We start from the raw sequence: 14,649 nt of genomic DNA on the forward strand, positions 1-14,649 counted from the left end.
TCAAGGCCTGACCGGTCTTCTATTCTACGTGCTGTAGTTTTAGTAGTACATTATCCTATTCAACTTTTTGACAATTTAGATTGTGAGTGATAATATAAATGGGTTCTCACATCATCGGGATGAACGGTGTGAAGGTATTGCTGTAGTAGCCTGACAGCATCCTCTGCCCCGAGGCCGGTATGGGGGCGGAGCAAAGCTTCATCCACTGCGCTAAAGCCGAGCAGGAGATACACACCCTCGGGCAGTTTGTATTCTCCTAGTTTCAGTAAAAATAATATGTTAATACTAGATGCTAAAACAAATTTTCTATATCTAAACTCGTTAAATCCAGTGAATCTTTCTGTTGTCAATATAGATCTTTAAAAACACATCAAAGAACATTTGTCTGTTGAGGTTACTTACTACACTGTGAATGATGTGTGGGGAATCAAAATAAATAGCCCCCTTGGGAAAAAATGTATTCGTTTTCATGTAATTTAAATGTTTATTCAATATACATTATTATTCTTTTTTTTAATTATTTATAACGACGAGGTTGAGGCATTTATTGTCCGCACATGTTGTACACCAAATTTGAATTCAACAAGAATCCAATCTATCGCACGATTAATAAAGATTTTTCGTTTTTGAATTTGATGTAATAAAAATTGTTTTCGAGTTAAATGCATCTTCCGGTTATTGATAAAAACATAAATTAAAGCTAAAAATACATAATGAGGTTTTACGTTTAAACATTTTTTTGTAATTTATTTGGAAAGAGTTATTACAGTGATCTTTTAACTGCACTCGCGCCAGAAAGTCAAAAGGATTGATGACCATATTGGTCGAAATTTAAAATAACGCATCCACTTTGCAGCTATTCTTTTATAACGAATAAAAAGTAACGATTTATTTATTTCATTGAGTTTAGTTATTTTTTCCCTAATCTGCTCGGTTGACATAAACTGCACCTTTAATTAAATGCTGTCTCGATAAATATGCCGCCGTAGTACGCAAAACATGTTAATTTCAGGTCAAAAAGAAATCAATCCATAAGCAAGTAACGTATTTTAGAAAGTAATCCAAAAATTCGTCTTTATCTGATTTATTGTTTTTTATAGTTTGCTTACCAGGGTTGGGTCTCATGCATATAAAGGAACCGGAGTAACAGTAGCATCTTCCCCTATAAGCTTGGTAAGCAGGCGCCGCGTGGGAGTAGTGCGCTAGTCGAGATGAGCAAGGGGCACGAGGGACGCAGGCCACCTTGCACGACACCTGCAGCGACACTTCGCAAACGCATAAATCCGTACACTCAGCAAGTTCTGCTGACCTGTAAAGCTAAAACAAGACATCAAAATTAGAGCTTTCTTTGAAATTACATCTTTTCGTACTGTCTCTCCTCTTCTCATGCGATTCCACATTTTTAATAATCGTATCTTTGAAAAGTCTTCACTAAATCGATAATAAGTTCTTTCCATACCATCTTATCCTGTGCTTTCATAACGACAATAGTTTTAGAGAGTTTAATTTTTAATATGATTAGTTGAGACCAGTAGGTAGGTGATCGTCCTAGGTATTTTACCGTCTACTAGTACTGTATATCTAGGATAGATAAATTCTATTTACAGGACAGTTCAGCCAGTCCAACTAATGATTTAATGTTGCAAATAATTTCGTGTTCCAATCATTCTATCAATAAGACCCCGAGAGTAGTAGTTAATCGAGTTCTCTCGGGTACCCTTGAATCAGATGGGTTGCAAGGACTCCTGAGTGAAAACTTGGACTTAGACTATTATTTGACCCCGTTATTCTATGGCGCGTACTAATTTTTAATGATATAAATAATGTAATGATCAGAACAGAGGCTTTCGGGTGATTCCTAGAGTCAGAAGTACAGAGGTATAACAACCAACGGGTATACAACATATGTTAATAAGAAATAGAATTAGCCGATGAAAAAGGTAAAAATCATACAAAGAGAGGTATAATCATACAAATCCTTTACGCTATTGCGCAAAATTAGTTGTACAGTCTGTTGCACATTATACAGCAACTATCGTAAAAACGAAGGTTTATGTGGACATATATGATGTAGTTAAAGCGGTCTTGCGTGATATAGAAAAATTTATGACTAAGATATGAACAAATTAAAAAAGTTCGGTAAATTTTTCATTTCGTTATTCTCAAATTTCTTAACTTATTTACATGGAAGTTAATCGAAGTCGTTTAGATTAGTAGTATTTGCAATAAAACTGTCATTGTTTAAATATTGTAACATGCATGAGAAATGAATTTCTTAACTGCTATAAATTTATAAAGAAGTCTTACTCTTCTCGTCTCTCCCATCTTGATATATTGAGCTTCATCGTCGCTTTCAGGTTTTTTCACAATGCAGTACTTAGTCGGTTCGAGAGTCGTAGTCGGTTTGGGGGTAGTGGTAGTCGTTGTGGTGGTGGTGGTCGTCGTTGTTGTGGTAGTAGTTGTAGTAGCAGCCGTCGTTGTTTCGGTAGTAGTCTCCATTACTGGTTCGGAAATTTGTCCAACTTCGTTCGGTCTTACTGTTTGTTCCGACATTGTTGTGATAGGGCTGAGAACTTCCCGATTTTCCTTGAAACAATTATACACGGTTAAACTTTAGGTCTTCTATACGTAAAACATGTGTTTGAATCCTTGTCATATCTATAGTGCTACCGCCAAGCGCGGATGGGTGAGGGTTACGGGAAAAGAGCAAGAACTCGGCCATTGCCTGCGTACCTAATAACGGTTTCTGTAGCACTATAAACAAAAATTAAAGCATTTTCACAAAATATAACCGTTCATTTGAACCGTGACTTATTTAATTTCTTAAGTAGTACATAGTCTTAAGTACTTAGTACGTAAATAATTGCCAATTATGCTTGTCGCGAATATCGAGTCTGAGAGAGTATTAGCTAAATAGGGGTTATAAATACATATTTAAAACTTATTATAATTTCTTTCTTAACATACTGTTGAGAATAATTCCAAATAAACCTTTTACGATATTAGGTTGTTTATACGCAAAAAACTTCAGTGAACTATTCGCTATCAGATTTATGTTATTTTTCATTTAAGTAGTAACAAAATTACTTTCTTGTATTGATACTCGTAATGAATATAAAAATTAACTTTTCAAAATTTGTTTTCTTTTGTATGTAAATAAATTTAAGCTTGTGAGATTCTAGAGTGAAGGTCACGAATCGACAAGCGCAGCTTTAATTCTCCACTCCCAAAGTGAATAGACGATCTTGTTAAAATCGTTAGAAAACGCTGGAAAGAGGCCGTTTGTAACCAATAATAGGAAATATATGGCCAGGCCCATGTCCAGCAGGGGTAATATTACAGTTTAAACGATGATGATAATGATGCCGTGTTTCCAATTTATTTTATACCTGCGAATGTTCAACTTGCGATGTTCCATGTTGCGTGGTGTGGCGGTGATGGTGGGTGGTGGTCCTGTGGTGGATGGCCGGTTCTGGCGGTACAGTGATGTAACGTATGCCGTTGTCGTAAGGCGTTGTAGTGAGAAGGGATCCGTATGTTTTCACATGGTAATCATGTTGCGATTCCACTGAAATAAAATAAATTCAATTGTGATAAAATAAACTTATGTTATAATAATAATAAGAGACAGAAATTCTTTGTTTGTTTTAGCTTGACTAACAAATAAAATTTAAGTGTTTTTTCATGAGGTTAATAAAATAGTAATTGCAAATAGGTGTTCATTTTCTCATGTTCTCAATTATTTATAGGGCGTATAAACATGAAAAATAAATATAGCCGGGTATAAAGTTCATCATCTAATTTCTTTTCATGTTCAATATTATAAGTAGTAAATCTTTTTCAAATATTTTACATTTACATTACAATTGAAATGTCCTAGAGAAGTATAACAAACTTGTGAGCGGTGGCAATCCTTTATAATTAATGAATCAAACCCGCGACCTACAACCATAAGTCTCAGTTCTCTGCCGCTGAGCGACCACTGCTCGTTACTTCACACTCAAAGCTACCTAACGCTGAAAACTATGCTACACTTATATGTAGGTTTACAGTATTGTTACAAACTAGTTGCATAACTTAAATGTACATATAACTAAGTTTGACATACATATGTAAAAAAAAGTGAGCAACCGATGTGAAAAGGACATGAAATAAAGTTATAAATTACATATTTATCACAACGACAAAAGAATTAAAAATTTACGTAAATAATAACATGTTAAATTTAATGACAATATTTTGAAAATTAGAATTAAACTATATAATATATAGTTACAACCATTTTTTTATATCGCAAAAGGATATACTGAAGATATTGACGATTTGTTGATGAAGATTTGTTTTCAATGTTGTTATATGAAAGACATACGATAAACTGGCGAGTGCAGGCCGTGAGTATCAAAGTTTGCGAAAGTGACCTGAATGATCCACGTTTATTTTCTTAAAATTTGCGATGCTTAACTACTCTGGTATTCTTTCCTAATAAAACTTTGTATAGATTTGGTCTAATAACTGAACTGGCATTTGTTACTAAATCTACCAAAGTCAAAGTGCAATACTTCCGCATATTGATATACTTTTACTATACTATATACTTGTATTTATTAAAAAATATATCTAAAGACCACACAACAAAGGTTACAACAAGCACCAACTTGGTGAAAGAATTAACTAACAAAAATTCGTAGTGAATTTATTTCCGAAGATAACAAACATAATAACATAAAACTCTCTGTTAAATATTAAAAATGAACATCAGTTATTTTATTCGTTCATTTATGAAACAGGCTTCTGAAGTAACATTGGTAGGATGAATTATAATTTGGTTAGGTATGGATTACAAACCTAGTTAAATCTGTTACGCAGTATTATGCAGGCCGCTCTTTATATGACGCGGTGGACCTAGCACTAGTTAGTTAAATCTGTGCAATGCTATGTTGCTTTTCTAAAATATAAATAGCTCACCGACGCAAGGGTTTAGCCAGAGCAGCCTTTGCCAACCGAGACAGTCGTAAAGTTGAGCGAAGTCAGTTCCACGGCAGGCACAAGCAGCTCTGAGCTGGGTTCCAAGTACTGCCACCACTGCAGCCCGGCAGGCGGCGGGAGAGCCGGCGCAACCCTGCGTCACTGCATCCACAGCACACCATTGCTCGTAGTTCTCAAGGCGAATCCTGAAATAAACGTCGTTATGTCCTTTATAATCTGTTTTAGGAGTAGAAAACCGTAGAGAGAGATTCGCTATCCTAAACGAAATGAATAACTGTTGAATAAAGTAAACTGTATGACTATACCATATAGAACGCTATTATGGAATACTGTAAAAGTTACATAGAATGTATATATAAATATATGTATATAGATACATTAGAAATAATATCGTGAAAGGTTCCCACAGTCAAACGGCGCATGAGTTATGGTTCTGTACAGCTGTTACCCGAAGTCCGTCGTCTATCGACAAGACATTTATTCTGGCGTCAGTTGGGACCCGCGGGCTAGCGTACAAGTGCGCCAGCCATACTGTTAACTGTATCGCAATAGAAACTTGCTGTGGCTCACATGAACAGCATAAGTTGCATTTCCTCGCATAAAATATTGTTGAAAGAGCTTGTTGAAGAAGTTATAATAGATTAAGGTTGTAATGCACAGTATTGTTAGTAAATAAGAGAACCAAAAAAATTATGAATTGAAAACGAAATACGTCAATACAACATTAGATTTGCCTGCACCAATGTTACCAGTTATGACGTGATAACTACAAGAGATGAATAGGCTGTTACTTGGCTAATATAATGCCGGGAAAGTGTGTCGGAAATACTAAATACAAATTTGTAAAAAAATTCTCTTTAGCTCTACTATTTGTATCTGGCAAATTTCGGTGACATTAAAAAATCCTTTAAAAGAAGAAACATGTAGATATAATTTCTTTTAAACCGTTGTTGTAATTAAGTAATTCGAAACATAACAGTTTTACTCTAGAAAAGGAACAAATGCTTAACCTCGTATGACGTTTATGGAACTATTAATTCAAATTTCAACCTGTGTCTTGAAAATTCTTTATTACTTAACATGTTCTCGGAAGAATAAGAGTACTGCTAAAACTATATGTCGCGGTTTTTTGATCCGAAATTCCTATCTAAAATTAGAGCAAAGTCATCATGAGACTATATATAAAGTGGCAAAAAGTCATCGAACCAAATGGAACCCATATACTACCTAGTCTAGCCAAAAATTCAGTTACTGGCTGTTCAAATACATTTAAAAAATATTATTTTGAATTTTGAACATTAGCTTCTACGATAAAAAAATAGACTTCTTTCCCGGTATTATTCTTTATTTTTGTTTAGAAATTATTTGTTTTGAAAATGGGGAGGGAAACTAAAGAGAATAGGATTGCAGTAATTGCACTGTACATAGTAAGTAAGGAGCCTGCCGACATTTTGAATCCACTGAAAAAGCTAGGGATTAATCAAATGTTTGTATATCATACCATCTAAGGGTACACTGAAACCATGTCACTTGATGACCGTTAGAGGTCCGGTCGACCGCAGTTTATTCGAACAGAACAAACCAGGCCGTTAATGCAGTCAAGAAAATCCTTTCAAGAGAAATGAAAATCTCACCAAAGACACTTTCTCGGATTATTAATCAAGACTTACATCTAGGGGCTTACCGGAGATACACAGGACATACCTTAAATCAGGCACTAAAACAAAAGAGAGTCGAAAGATCAATTCGGTAAGCGGATGAAAAACACAGAAAAATTATTATACCGGTGAAAAAAATTTTACAATCGAGGAGCACTACAACAAACAAAATGATCGGATGTATTCCCACAGTCCTAAAGAAGCTTCCGAGGTAGTGGCCAAACTTCAGCGAGGCCATCATCCAGCATACGTCATGGTTTGATGAGGTGTCTCCTAACAAGGAGTTACAAAACTCAATTTTTAAGAAAAAGGAGTGAAAACATCAAAGTGTATCAAGAACCCGTGTTAGAAGTGGTAGTTAAACCTCTCAGCGACATCTTATTCAAAAAGGAAGTGTGGACATTCCAACAGGATTCAGCCCCGGGTCATAAGGCGTGCACTGCCCAAATTTGGCTTGAACAAAATGTTCCAGTCTTCATGAAGGCCGATGATTGGCCTTCTACTAGTCCGGACTTAAACCCTTTGGACTATAAATTGTGGTCAATGTTAGAGGACATGGCCTTCTCTAAGCGTCACCTAAATATTGAGTCGCTGAAGTAATTTTTGGAGGCAACAGCGATCAAGTTTCCAATAGAAACAGTTCATAAATCCATCGACGCATGACCTGTCCGTTTAAAATCGTGCGTTAAAGATAAGGGTAGACAATTTGAATTACTAGTTTAGTACGTTAACATATCTTTTTCACTCTACACAATCATATTTAAAATTTTAAAACATTTTTTTTTATAAATTATCAGATTTTTTTGGTAACAGAACTTATGGCTAGACTAGGTATTGTTAAATTTAAATAAACTTTGAAAAAATATGTCGAGGAATCTTTTTCCCCAAAATATTATATTTTACTATGCCACATCATCACTTAACATCGAATAAGGTAGTGGTAATGTAAGTACATCATACTAACTATAATCATTTTAAGTTTTTAAGGTGTTAAAAATGAAAATCTTGTTGGTTGTCTATGAGAAACATTGCTTATACTAGTTTAAAATGTTCATAGGTTAAATACATCAACCAGTGTATATAATTTAAAACGAGAGGCCAAATGCAAATACCGACGTTCCGCCATTTATCGGCGTATCGATTAAACAGGCGAAAATGTACGCGAAATCTCGGCAGGAATAATTCAGCGTTCATTTAGCCGAGATCCGAGCGAAACGTTACGTAAACGGCGGGGGTCGGAAATATCTCGTATGCTAGTGACACTAGACATTTATTAATATTTTCAGGATTAAGTTATTATTAACTTTACTTTTTTTTTGATAATGGCGATCTTTGGGAGAGACCTATGCCTTGCAGTGGGCGTCGATATGAGTATCGGTAATGCAATTATAATTATTATAAGTCTTATACAGTTGAAAAAGAAGAGTCATAGATTTTTCTTCTTTAATCTTAAATTTTTTTATTGCTAATCCACCGGCCAAGTTTGAAGATTATGATGGATGGGCGTGGTCTGAAACGACGAATAAAAAAAATTATAGAACGTAAAGTTTTCGTTTACAAAAGTACTAACGAGACCGTCCATAAAGATGGGATTTTGATAGAGGCCATCGAGCTATGTCTGCCGTCAATCATTAATACATGAGTTTTATTGAGTTTCAGTTTATAGTATTGTAGTTAATGTATTTCCTACCAATGAGATAATAATAATTATTATAATTTTTATTTCCATAACGTTCGAAATTACAATAAAACCAGTAGTCAAACAATACCCTAGGCGCGAAAGTAAATTACGTTGAAAGAACATTGTCAAAGAGTGTGCACCATTAGATAGCGCTGGAAGATTTAAGAAAAAAGACAGAAATTTTAAACAGCTAATAAACGGATAATTTAAGTTTTGATGCTTTAAATTTTTAGTTAGTAAATAAAAACAATTTTACAGTTCTTTTGTGATGGCTTAGTAATAGTTATTTTTATCGTCGTAATAGTTAAGGTCGTATCATCTTTTTCAGAGTGTATGAAGACGTTTCGACGAAGAATAAATATTAGGCAATAAATATTATCAGGAAATCATTTCTATAGATTAATTAATAAAATATAATATACGAACGTGCACTTATACTGAATATAGATATGGGCACCCTATTCTCGAGTCATGTAAAATCCATCGAGAAGCGCACACGGGCGATGACTTGTGTTTGCTGCCGCGACTAAGCATTTTATACCTAAACGTACATTACAAAATGTGTTTTACATTTTAGTGACGAAATAAAACAATGAATCGTCGCTGACTATTATGATTATTGAACTTAACAATGAATTGCGGTTTCAATATTTTTACTATGGGAAAATATTGTTTATTCAATGTACATATGAGTGTGAAGTCATTAATTGACGCCATTATCGCAGAAAGAAAAAGTGCGCCTGACATTGACGCAACGGTCTGAGAGAACTGTTGATGCTAATACTGATAACTCGACTGTATATTTGTTACACACAGCAGATATTGGTTGGATAATAATGAAATGATAAATTAATCGTAAAGAATATATTAGGTTAGTAATAGTGGGCATCAAATATTTGGAATTTTAATTTGGAAATGTTAAATAAATTTATTACAAAATAAAAGCAACACATAAACGGATGATTAGTTCTAAGTCTGTTTTAAAGGGATGAATGAATAGCCCGTTTGTCACCAAAAGGCTTTAAAATTTTTACACCTATTACCAATCATTTGTATAAAGTAATTACACTAGAATATGTTACATTAATTATTTTTTCCTATTAAAATGCCAGAGGCAAATAACTTCTGGAAGTTCAAAGTCTGCAGGGAAAGGTATGAAATGAAACCAAAATTAATTTAAATATATAACTATCCGAATTTTGCAAATTTTGGCCATTTTCTTAACAAATCCTCATTACGTCATCTATTATTTTCAAAACCATTGACTTTTGGATATAACGTTTTTTGACAGAAAATGAGTTATACATTCTAACTAATTATCGTGTATATTTCCAAATTAGTTATTCATATGTTTTTACTAGGAAAAACTATGTTGAGTCATTTTTTAATACGAGCTTACTGTGAAACCAGTTCGAAGTATCAACGACAAGCTGCCGCAAACCAACACGCGGTTCGGTTTTGGTTCCAAAGTTTCTCTAGTGGAAATTTTTAATCAAAAATCGAGCCTCGTGGACTATAGCGCAAGTCAACTGGAAACGACAGTAGGGCGGGATCTATATCAAACCATGAAAGAGTTAGCGAGAGCTTTCGGTTTAAGCGATAAAAGTTTGCTATTATTTTATTAAAATGGTTATGTAGTATGTGACTTAAAACTGGCAAAATTTTCATTTATGTCGCGACCAAATTTATCGTTGTCGATCCAAAAAATAAAAAGAATTTTAAAAAGTTTTGTTTTAAAAGGAAGTCTGCCCTCTTAATTACAAATATCTTATTACATATTTTAATTTGTTACGACTGTAAAAAGTTTAGGATATAGTTATTTTAATTGTTTAACTTATTTAGAGATAGTGTTATACTTATTAAATTTTTCGTATGACACATGCTAAGTGGCCTTTTTCATGGCTAATGGTTCATTACGTGATTTATAATGGGTATAAGATAGAGAAAGATAGATGTGGAAACGCCCTAACATGAAAATTGTCAGTATCGTCTTTTAGGTAAATTGATAAATACATCACTTCATCGTTTTGAAACACAAACGGTTTCGCTACCATTAGTAGAATCTGTCAGAAACTTGAACATATAAATCTAAAATCTATTCAGTATATGGACGGCTCTATCATTTGTGTCCATCCACAAGCGATATTATGGAAAGCTCTTGAATCTACTAAAGGAAAATCGGTCTATTGTGTGGCCACTAGCATCAATTTATCCCTTTTGATAATTTACATAACATTTGCTATATTAGATATATTGTAATTTTTATAGTTTAGTGAACGAACTTAAAATTCGAATTAGAATTTAATTATATTTTTATTTTATCCACACCTGTTCTTGTTTATCTTTAATATTAATTTGCGAATTACGAAATTGGCTTATTTCAATATTATGTAATATATAGCTATTAAAAAAAAGTTAAAATTAAATATCTAAGTAATATGTGATGGCGGGCAGGCCACATAGTAAGCAGAACTGATGGCTGTTAGGGTTTAAGGTTAAATCATAGATTAGTAAGCGGAACGTGGGACATCCACCTACAAGTTGAACAGACGATGTCGTCTAGGTCCTCGGAAGACCCAGGAGTTCGCTTCCAACTGGTCCTACTTGAAATTCATGGCGAAAGTCTGTGTGCAACAGAGGTTAGCATTCTACGGCCGGAATGATGTTGGCACGTCGGTGTCGTTTCAGCCCCATAGGTGCCAGGCATAGGCATCCCCAGAGGTATCGGTTAGAGATCCGAGTGTGGTCTTATGGTACGCAGAGGACGTTGTAACCAATCCTCTCTAAAACTTGTTTGCGAGCAGTAGCAATATAATTAATGTACAAAGTGTGAATTTTATAAGATTGTATTCTACTAATTGAAACTGCGATAAATCGTAAATCTCAGTCCTTAGCGATGGGATACCATTGTTTAATTTGTTGACTATGATAATAATTCAAATCATACCCAGTCACGGCACTTCCTTTTAATAAAACTTTTTTTAAGAAAGTATAGGAATTTATGAGTAATATTTTAATTTAAAAACTATTTATTCAATACACTGTAGATTACATATCTTGTTGACGTTAAGTTGAGTGTACCACCTGTTCAGATTTAAAGCTTCTGATCAGAGAAAAACGTAATTCAGGAAAATTAGCAATCGACAGTCATCTTCTCGAAGTATTCTAAAAGATGAAAGATCCGTTACTAGCTAGCTTATATTTCAGTAATCGTGAATCCCTAATCAAATAAATATTAAAATTTCAATTAAATATTATACTTATCCATTCAAAATTGCTGACGATAACGATATTTCTCCGCTAATGATCCAAGTACCTTAGTCAAATATTTTGACAGAGAGAAGCGACAATTCGTACGAACCGCCGCCGGTCCCCTAATTATTTATTATAGCACATCCCCTCACACCCCAATTATGGCTTCCCTCTGCTCTTCTCTTTGAATTTGGAAAAAAACTTGTATAATAAATTTGCCTGGTATTAAATTCCTTTACCTTCATATATTGTTGCGTCATTGTTTGACGTTATATGTGTTCTTGTGATTATTGGGTTATGCGAATACCCTGCAGTGGGTATTCATCAGCTGACGATGATGAAAATACCTCTATATAAGCATCCATGGGGATTAAGTTAAGCTTAGTTATACTAAACAGATTTAGGACCTACATCGCTCTACAATAAGCTCGAATAAGCTGTAAATACCAGAGAGCAAAAAGTTTTTGTCTGAAATTTTTCCTCTCATAAAAGAGTAATCTAAAATATAAAAATAAATAACCTTTTAATTGACCTTTAACGTCACGTTCGTAGCCGTAGAATGTCCTTTGAACATAAACCCCAAAATTTCTAATAACGCCGGCCGGTTAGAACCATGACGCATCTGCACGTCCACCTACCCTGAACCTCTTACGATGTGATGAATGAAATTAAAGAAAAAGTAAAAAGAAAAAGTTTTAAATAAACATATATTTGAAATCACGAAGTAATGTAAAAAATATTATGTTTGTATTTGAACATTTTAGATGTCATATAGGATGGTAATTTTTTTATCTCTGTATTCTGTTTTCTTCTTATTAAAGTAATGTTACGAATTCGCTAGTCTTTGATAAAATGAATCGATATAAATTATGACAAGTTAAAAAAGCATATTACATTACAGGAATTTCTGAAAACATTAGAAATATGAGTATTTAGGTAGTGTTAATGTAGATACGTTCCCGTATGAACAGTAGAATTAACTTTTGTTGAAAACATCGTTAAGTCATTTAATTGGTATCGCTGCCAAAAGAGTTTAGTTGTAGCGATAAAGGAGTTGGGCTAATTAGTGTAGTGGGCTTGTTACGGACCGTATTTGTGGTGCTGTGTAAACGGATTGCCCGCTCCATTTGCACGGGACTTCGAGCTGACAGATGAAACAATTGTGGTGAGGGGCAAACAAGTCTGTAAGGCGAAACGTAATTAACTAATTGTACACGGAATGTCTGATAACGTTTGTTAGGATAATAATTCAAACAAAACTGCGGCATGCCATTATTAGTAATTGAGATATTAAGAATATAGTTAAGTTTTGGACAATTGCGTTAAGATTGTAAGGTTTTGACAGATCTCCCATAAGACCGACTTGGTAAATACAACTGCGATACCTACAGACATAAAACAAGTCTGATCTGTATGATTCGTGTTTATTTGGTTTTCGTTTATATTATGATTAAAATCAACATTTTCAACATTTGAATATCTAGTCAAATGTTGAAAATGTTGATTTTGTGTTTAAAAAACCTTATTATTTAGAATGTTTATATCTTTTACTGCGCTACATTTTAACTCTCATATGGTTTAAAAAAAACTTCTAAGTCTACATTTTAAGAACGTGTATTCACGGTTAAGTGTTATTCTATGGTTTGTTATTATAAAGACAACCTGTTCCTTTAAACCGTTCCACGTAAACAAAAAGTGTTAAAGAATCTGAATGAATTTGTAAAATTTTATTGTTCATATAGACAAAAGTTAGGGAGAAAGAGATATAGAGAGTGATATTTAGAAAGCTTTTTAGTAAAGTTATATTATGTTACTTATTACTTAAAAGCTTTTGAGTTTTTCTTTATGGAAAGCGGATATACACATTCTTCTTCTTCTTCTTTTCCTTTTACTTATTTGGGGTCGGATCTCCTTATCAATTTGCGCCAGGCCACCCTATCCTGGGTTGTCTCTGCATCAAGTTGAAGGGTTTCCAGTTCCTTTTCGATATTAGACCACCACGTAGCTTCTGGACGCCCTCTCCCCCTTGGGAATTCTGGGAGGCTTAAGGCAGTTTTTACCACGTGGTCATCTGGTTTTCGTTGAATGTGGGAAAGCGGATATATACATTAAAATTACTAAAGTGATAAAGAAAAAATTGAATCCAAGACTTAATATATATAATATATGTTTTAAATCCTTTATAATATGTATTTCTGTATGTATATATTGTAGTTACTCGAAGTCGCTTAACGAGCTATGGAGAGATCAAGTTGGAATTTTTTTTCAAAATTGAATCAGGAATTAAGATATTCATACAAGAACGAATGTAACCTACATAGCAGAGCAAATTGGCAAATGGAAGTGGCTCTTTAGGGTTTTGGAGTGGAGACCACCTGCCGGTCTAGTACAGTGTTAGATGTCCACCCACAAGGTGGACAGACGGTCTTGTCAAGATCGTTAGAGGCTGGTACAACCAGACCACCTCCCAACGGTCTTCTTGGATATCTTTGGGGTAAGTTACCGTCCAGTAGTAAATGTTTTACTTTTGAAATGATGATAGCTTGGTTTCGCAAGGGCTATTAATATTGTGGATCATATTAACTGCAGCTAGGGCAAAATACACGGAGTATCGCTGTGTAAGAATTTTTTTGATTAAGGATTGAAAAAAAAAGGATTTAGTCTTCGTCAGTGCCGAATTTAAAATTCATTACAAATCTTTTTAAACTTCAGAACTTTCTTTTGTAATTCTTTATTGGCAATTTAGAAATAACGTTTCAGCCTTATAAAGGATTTGATTTATGGTTTTAAACAATTTCGAACAATTATAGACTTCTGATATATTTGATAATGCAGCTTCATCTTGTGCATATTCACTACTTATTTTATCTGTTCAAATGGTATTTATAATCTCTGTGATATCTTCCAACAGTAACTATTGGAACTGACACCTAAGTTGTGCATTAGATGATAAAGTCTAACACGTGAGTTATCTACCACCAAGTTGGAGCAATCATGGGCATAGTATGAACCTAATTTATCACTCAGACGTTTGAAAGCAATGTGCAAGAATATCTTGTATTTTGATTCAAT

General features: G+C 34.1%; 1 protein-coding gene across 1 annotated transcript in view; it reads right to left on the reverse strand.

Moving 5' to 3' along the window:
- Window positions 1-14,649, reverse strand: part of LOC137925134 (uncharacterized) — a 244,851-nt gene that overhangs the window by 3,448 nt on the left and 226,754 nt on the right. The window contains exons 9-13 of the mRNA XM_068768518.1: window positions 4,966-5,171; window positions 3,390-3,568; window positions 2,308-2,586; window positions 1,110-1,317; window positions 111-256 (exon numbers count right to left, since the gene is read on the reverse strand). Of these exons, the coding sequence (XP_068624619.1) occupies window positions 111-256; window positions 1,110-1,317; window positions 2,308-2,586; window positions 3,390-3,568; window positions 4,966-5,171 (1,018 nt within the window). The remainder of the gene's footprint in view (window positions 1-110; window positions 257-1,109; window positions 1,318-2,307; window positions 2,587-3,389; window positions 3,569-4,965; window positions 5,172-14,649) is intronic.

This window comes from Battus philenor, unplaced genomic scaffold (assembly GCF_028537555.1).
Source record: "Battus philenor isolate CCGP_79_NKW_IND1 unplaced genomic scaffold, ilBatPhil1.0.hap1 SCAF_26, whole genome shotgun sequence".
Lineage (NCBI taxonomy): Eukaryota > Metazoa > Arthropoda > Insecta > Lepidoptera > Papilionidae > Battus > Battus philenor.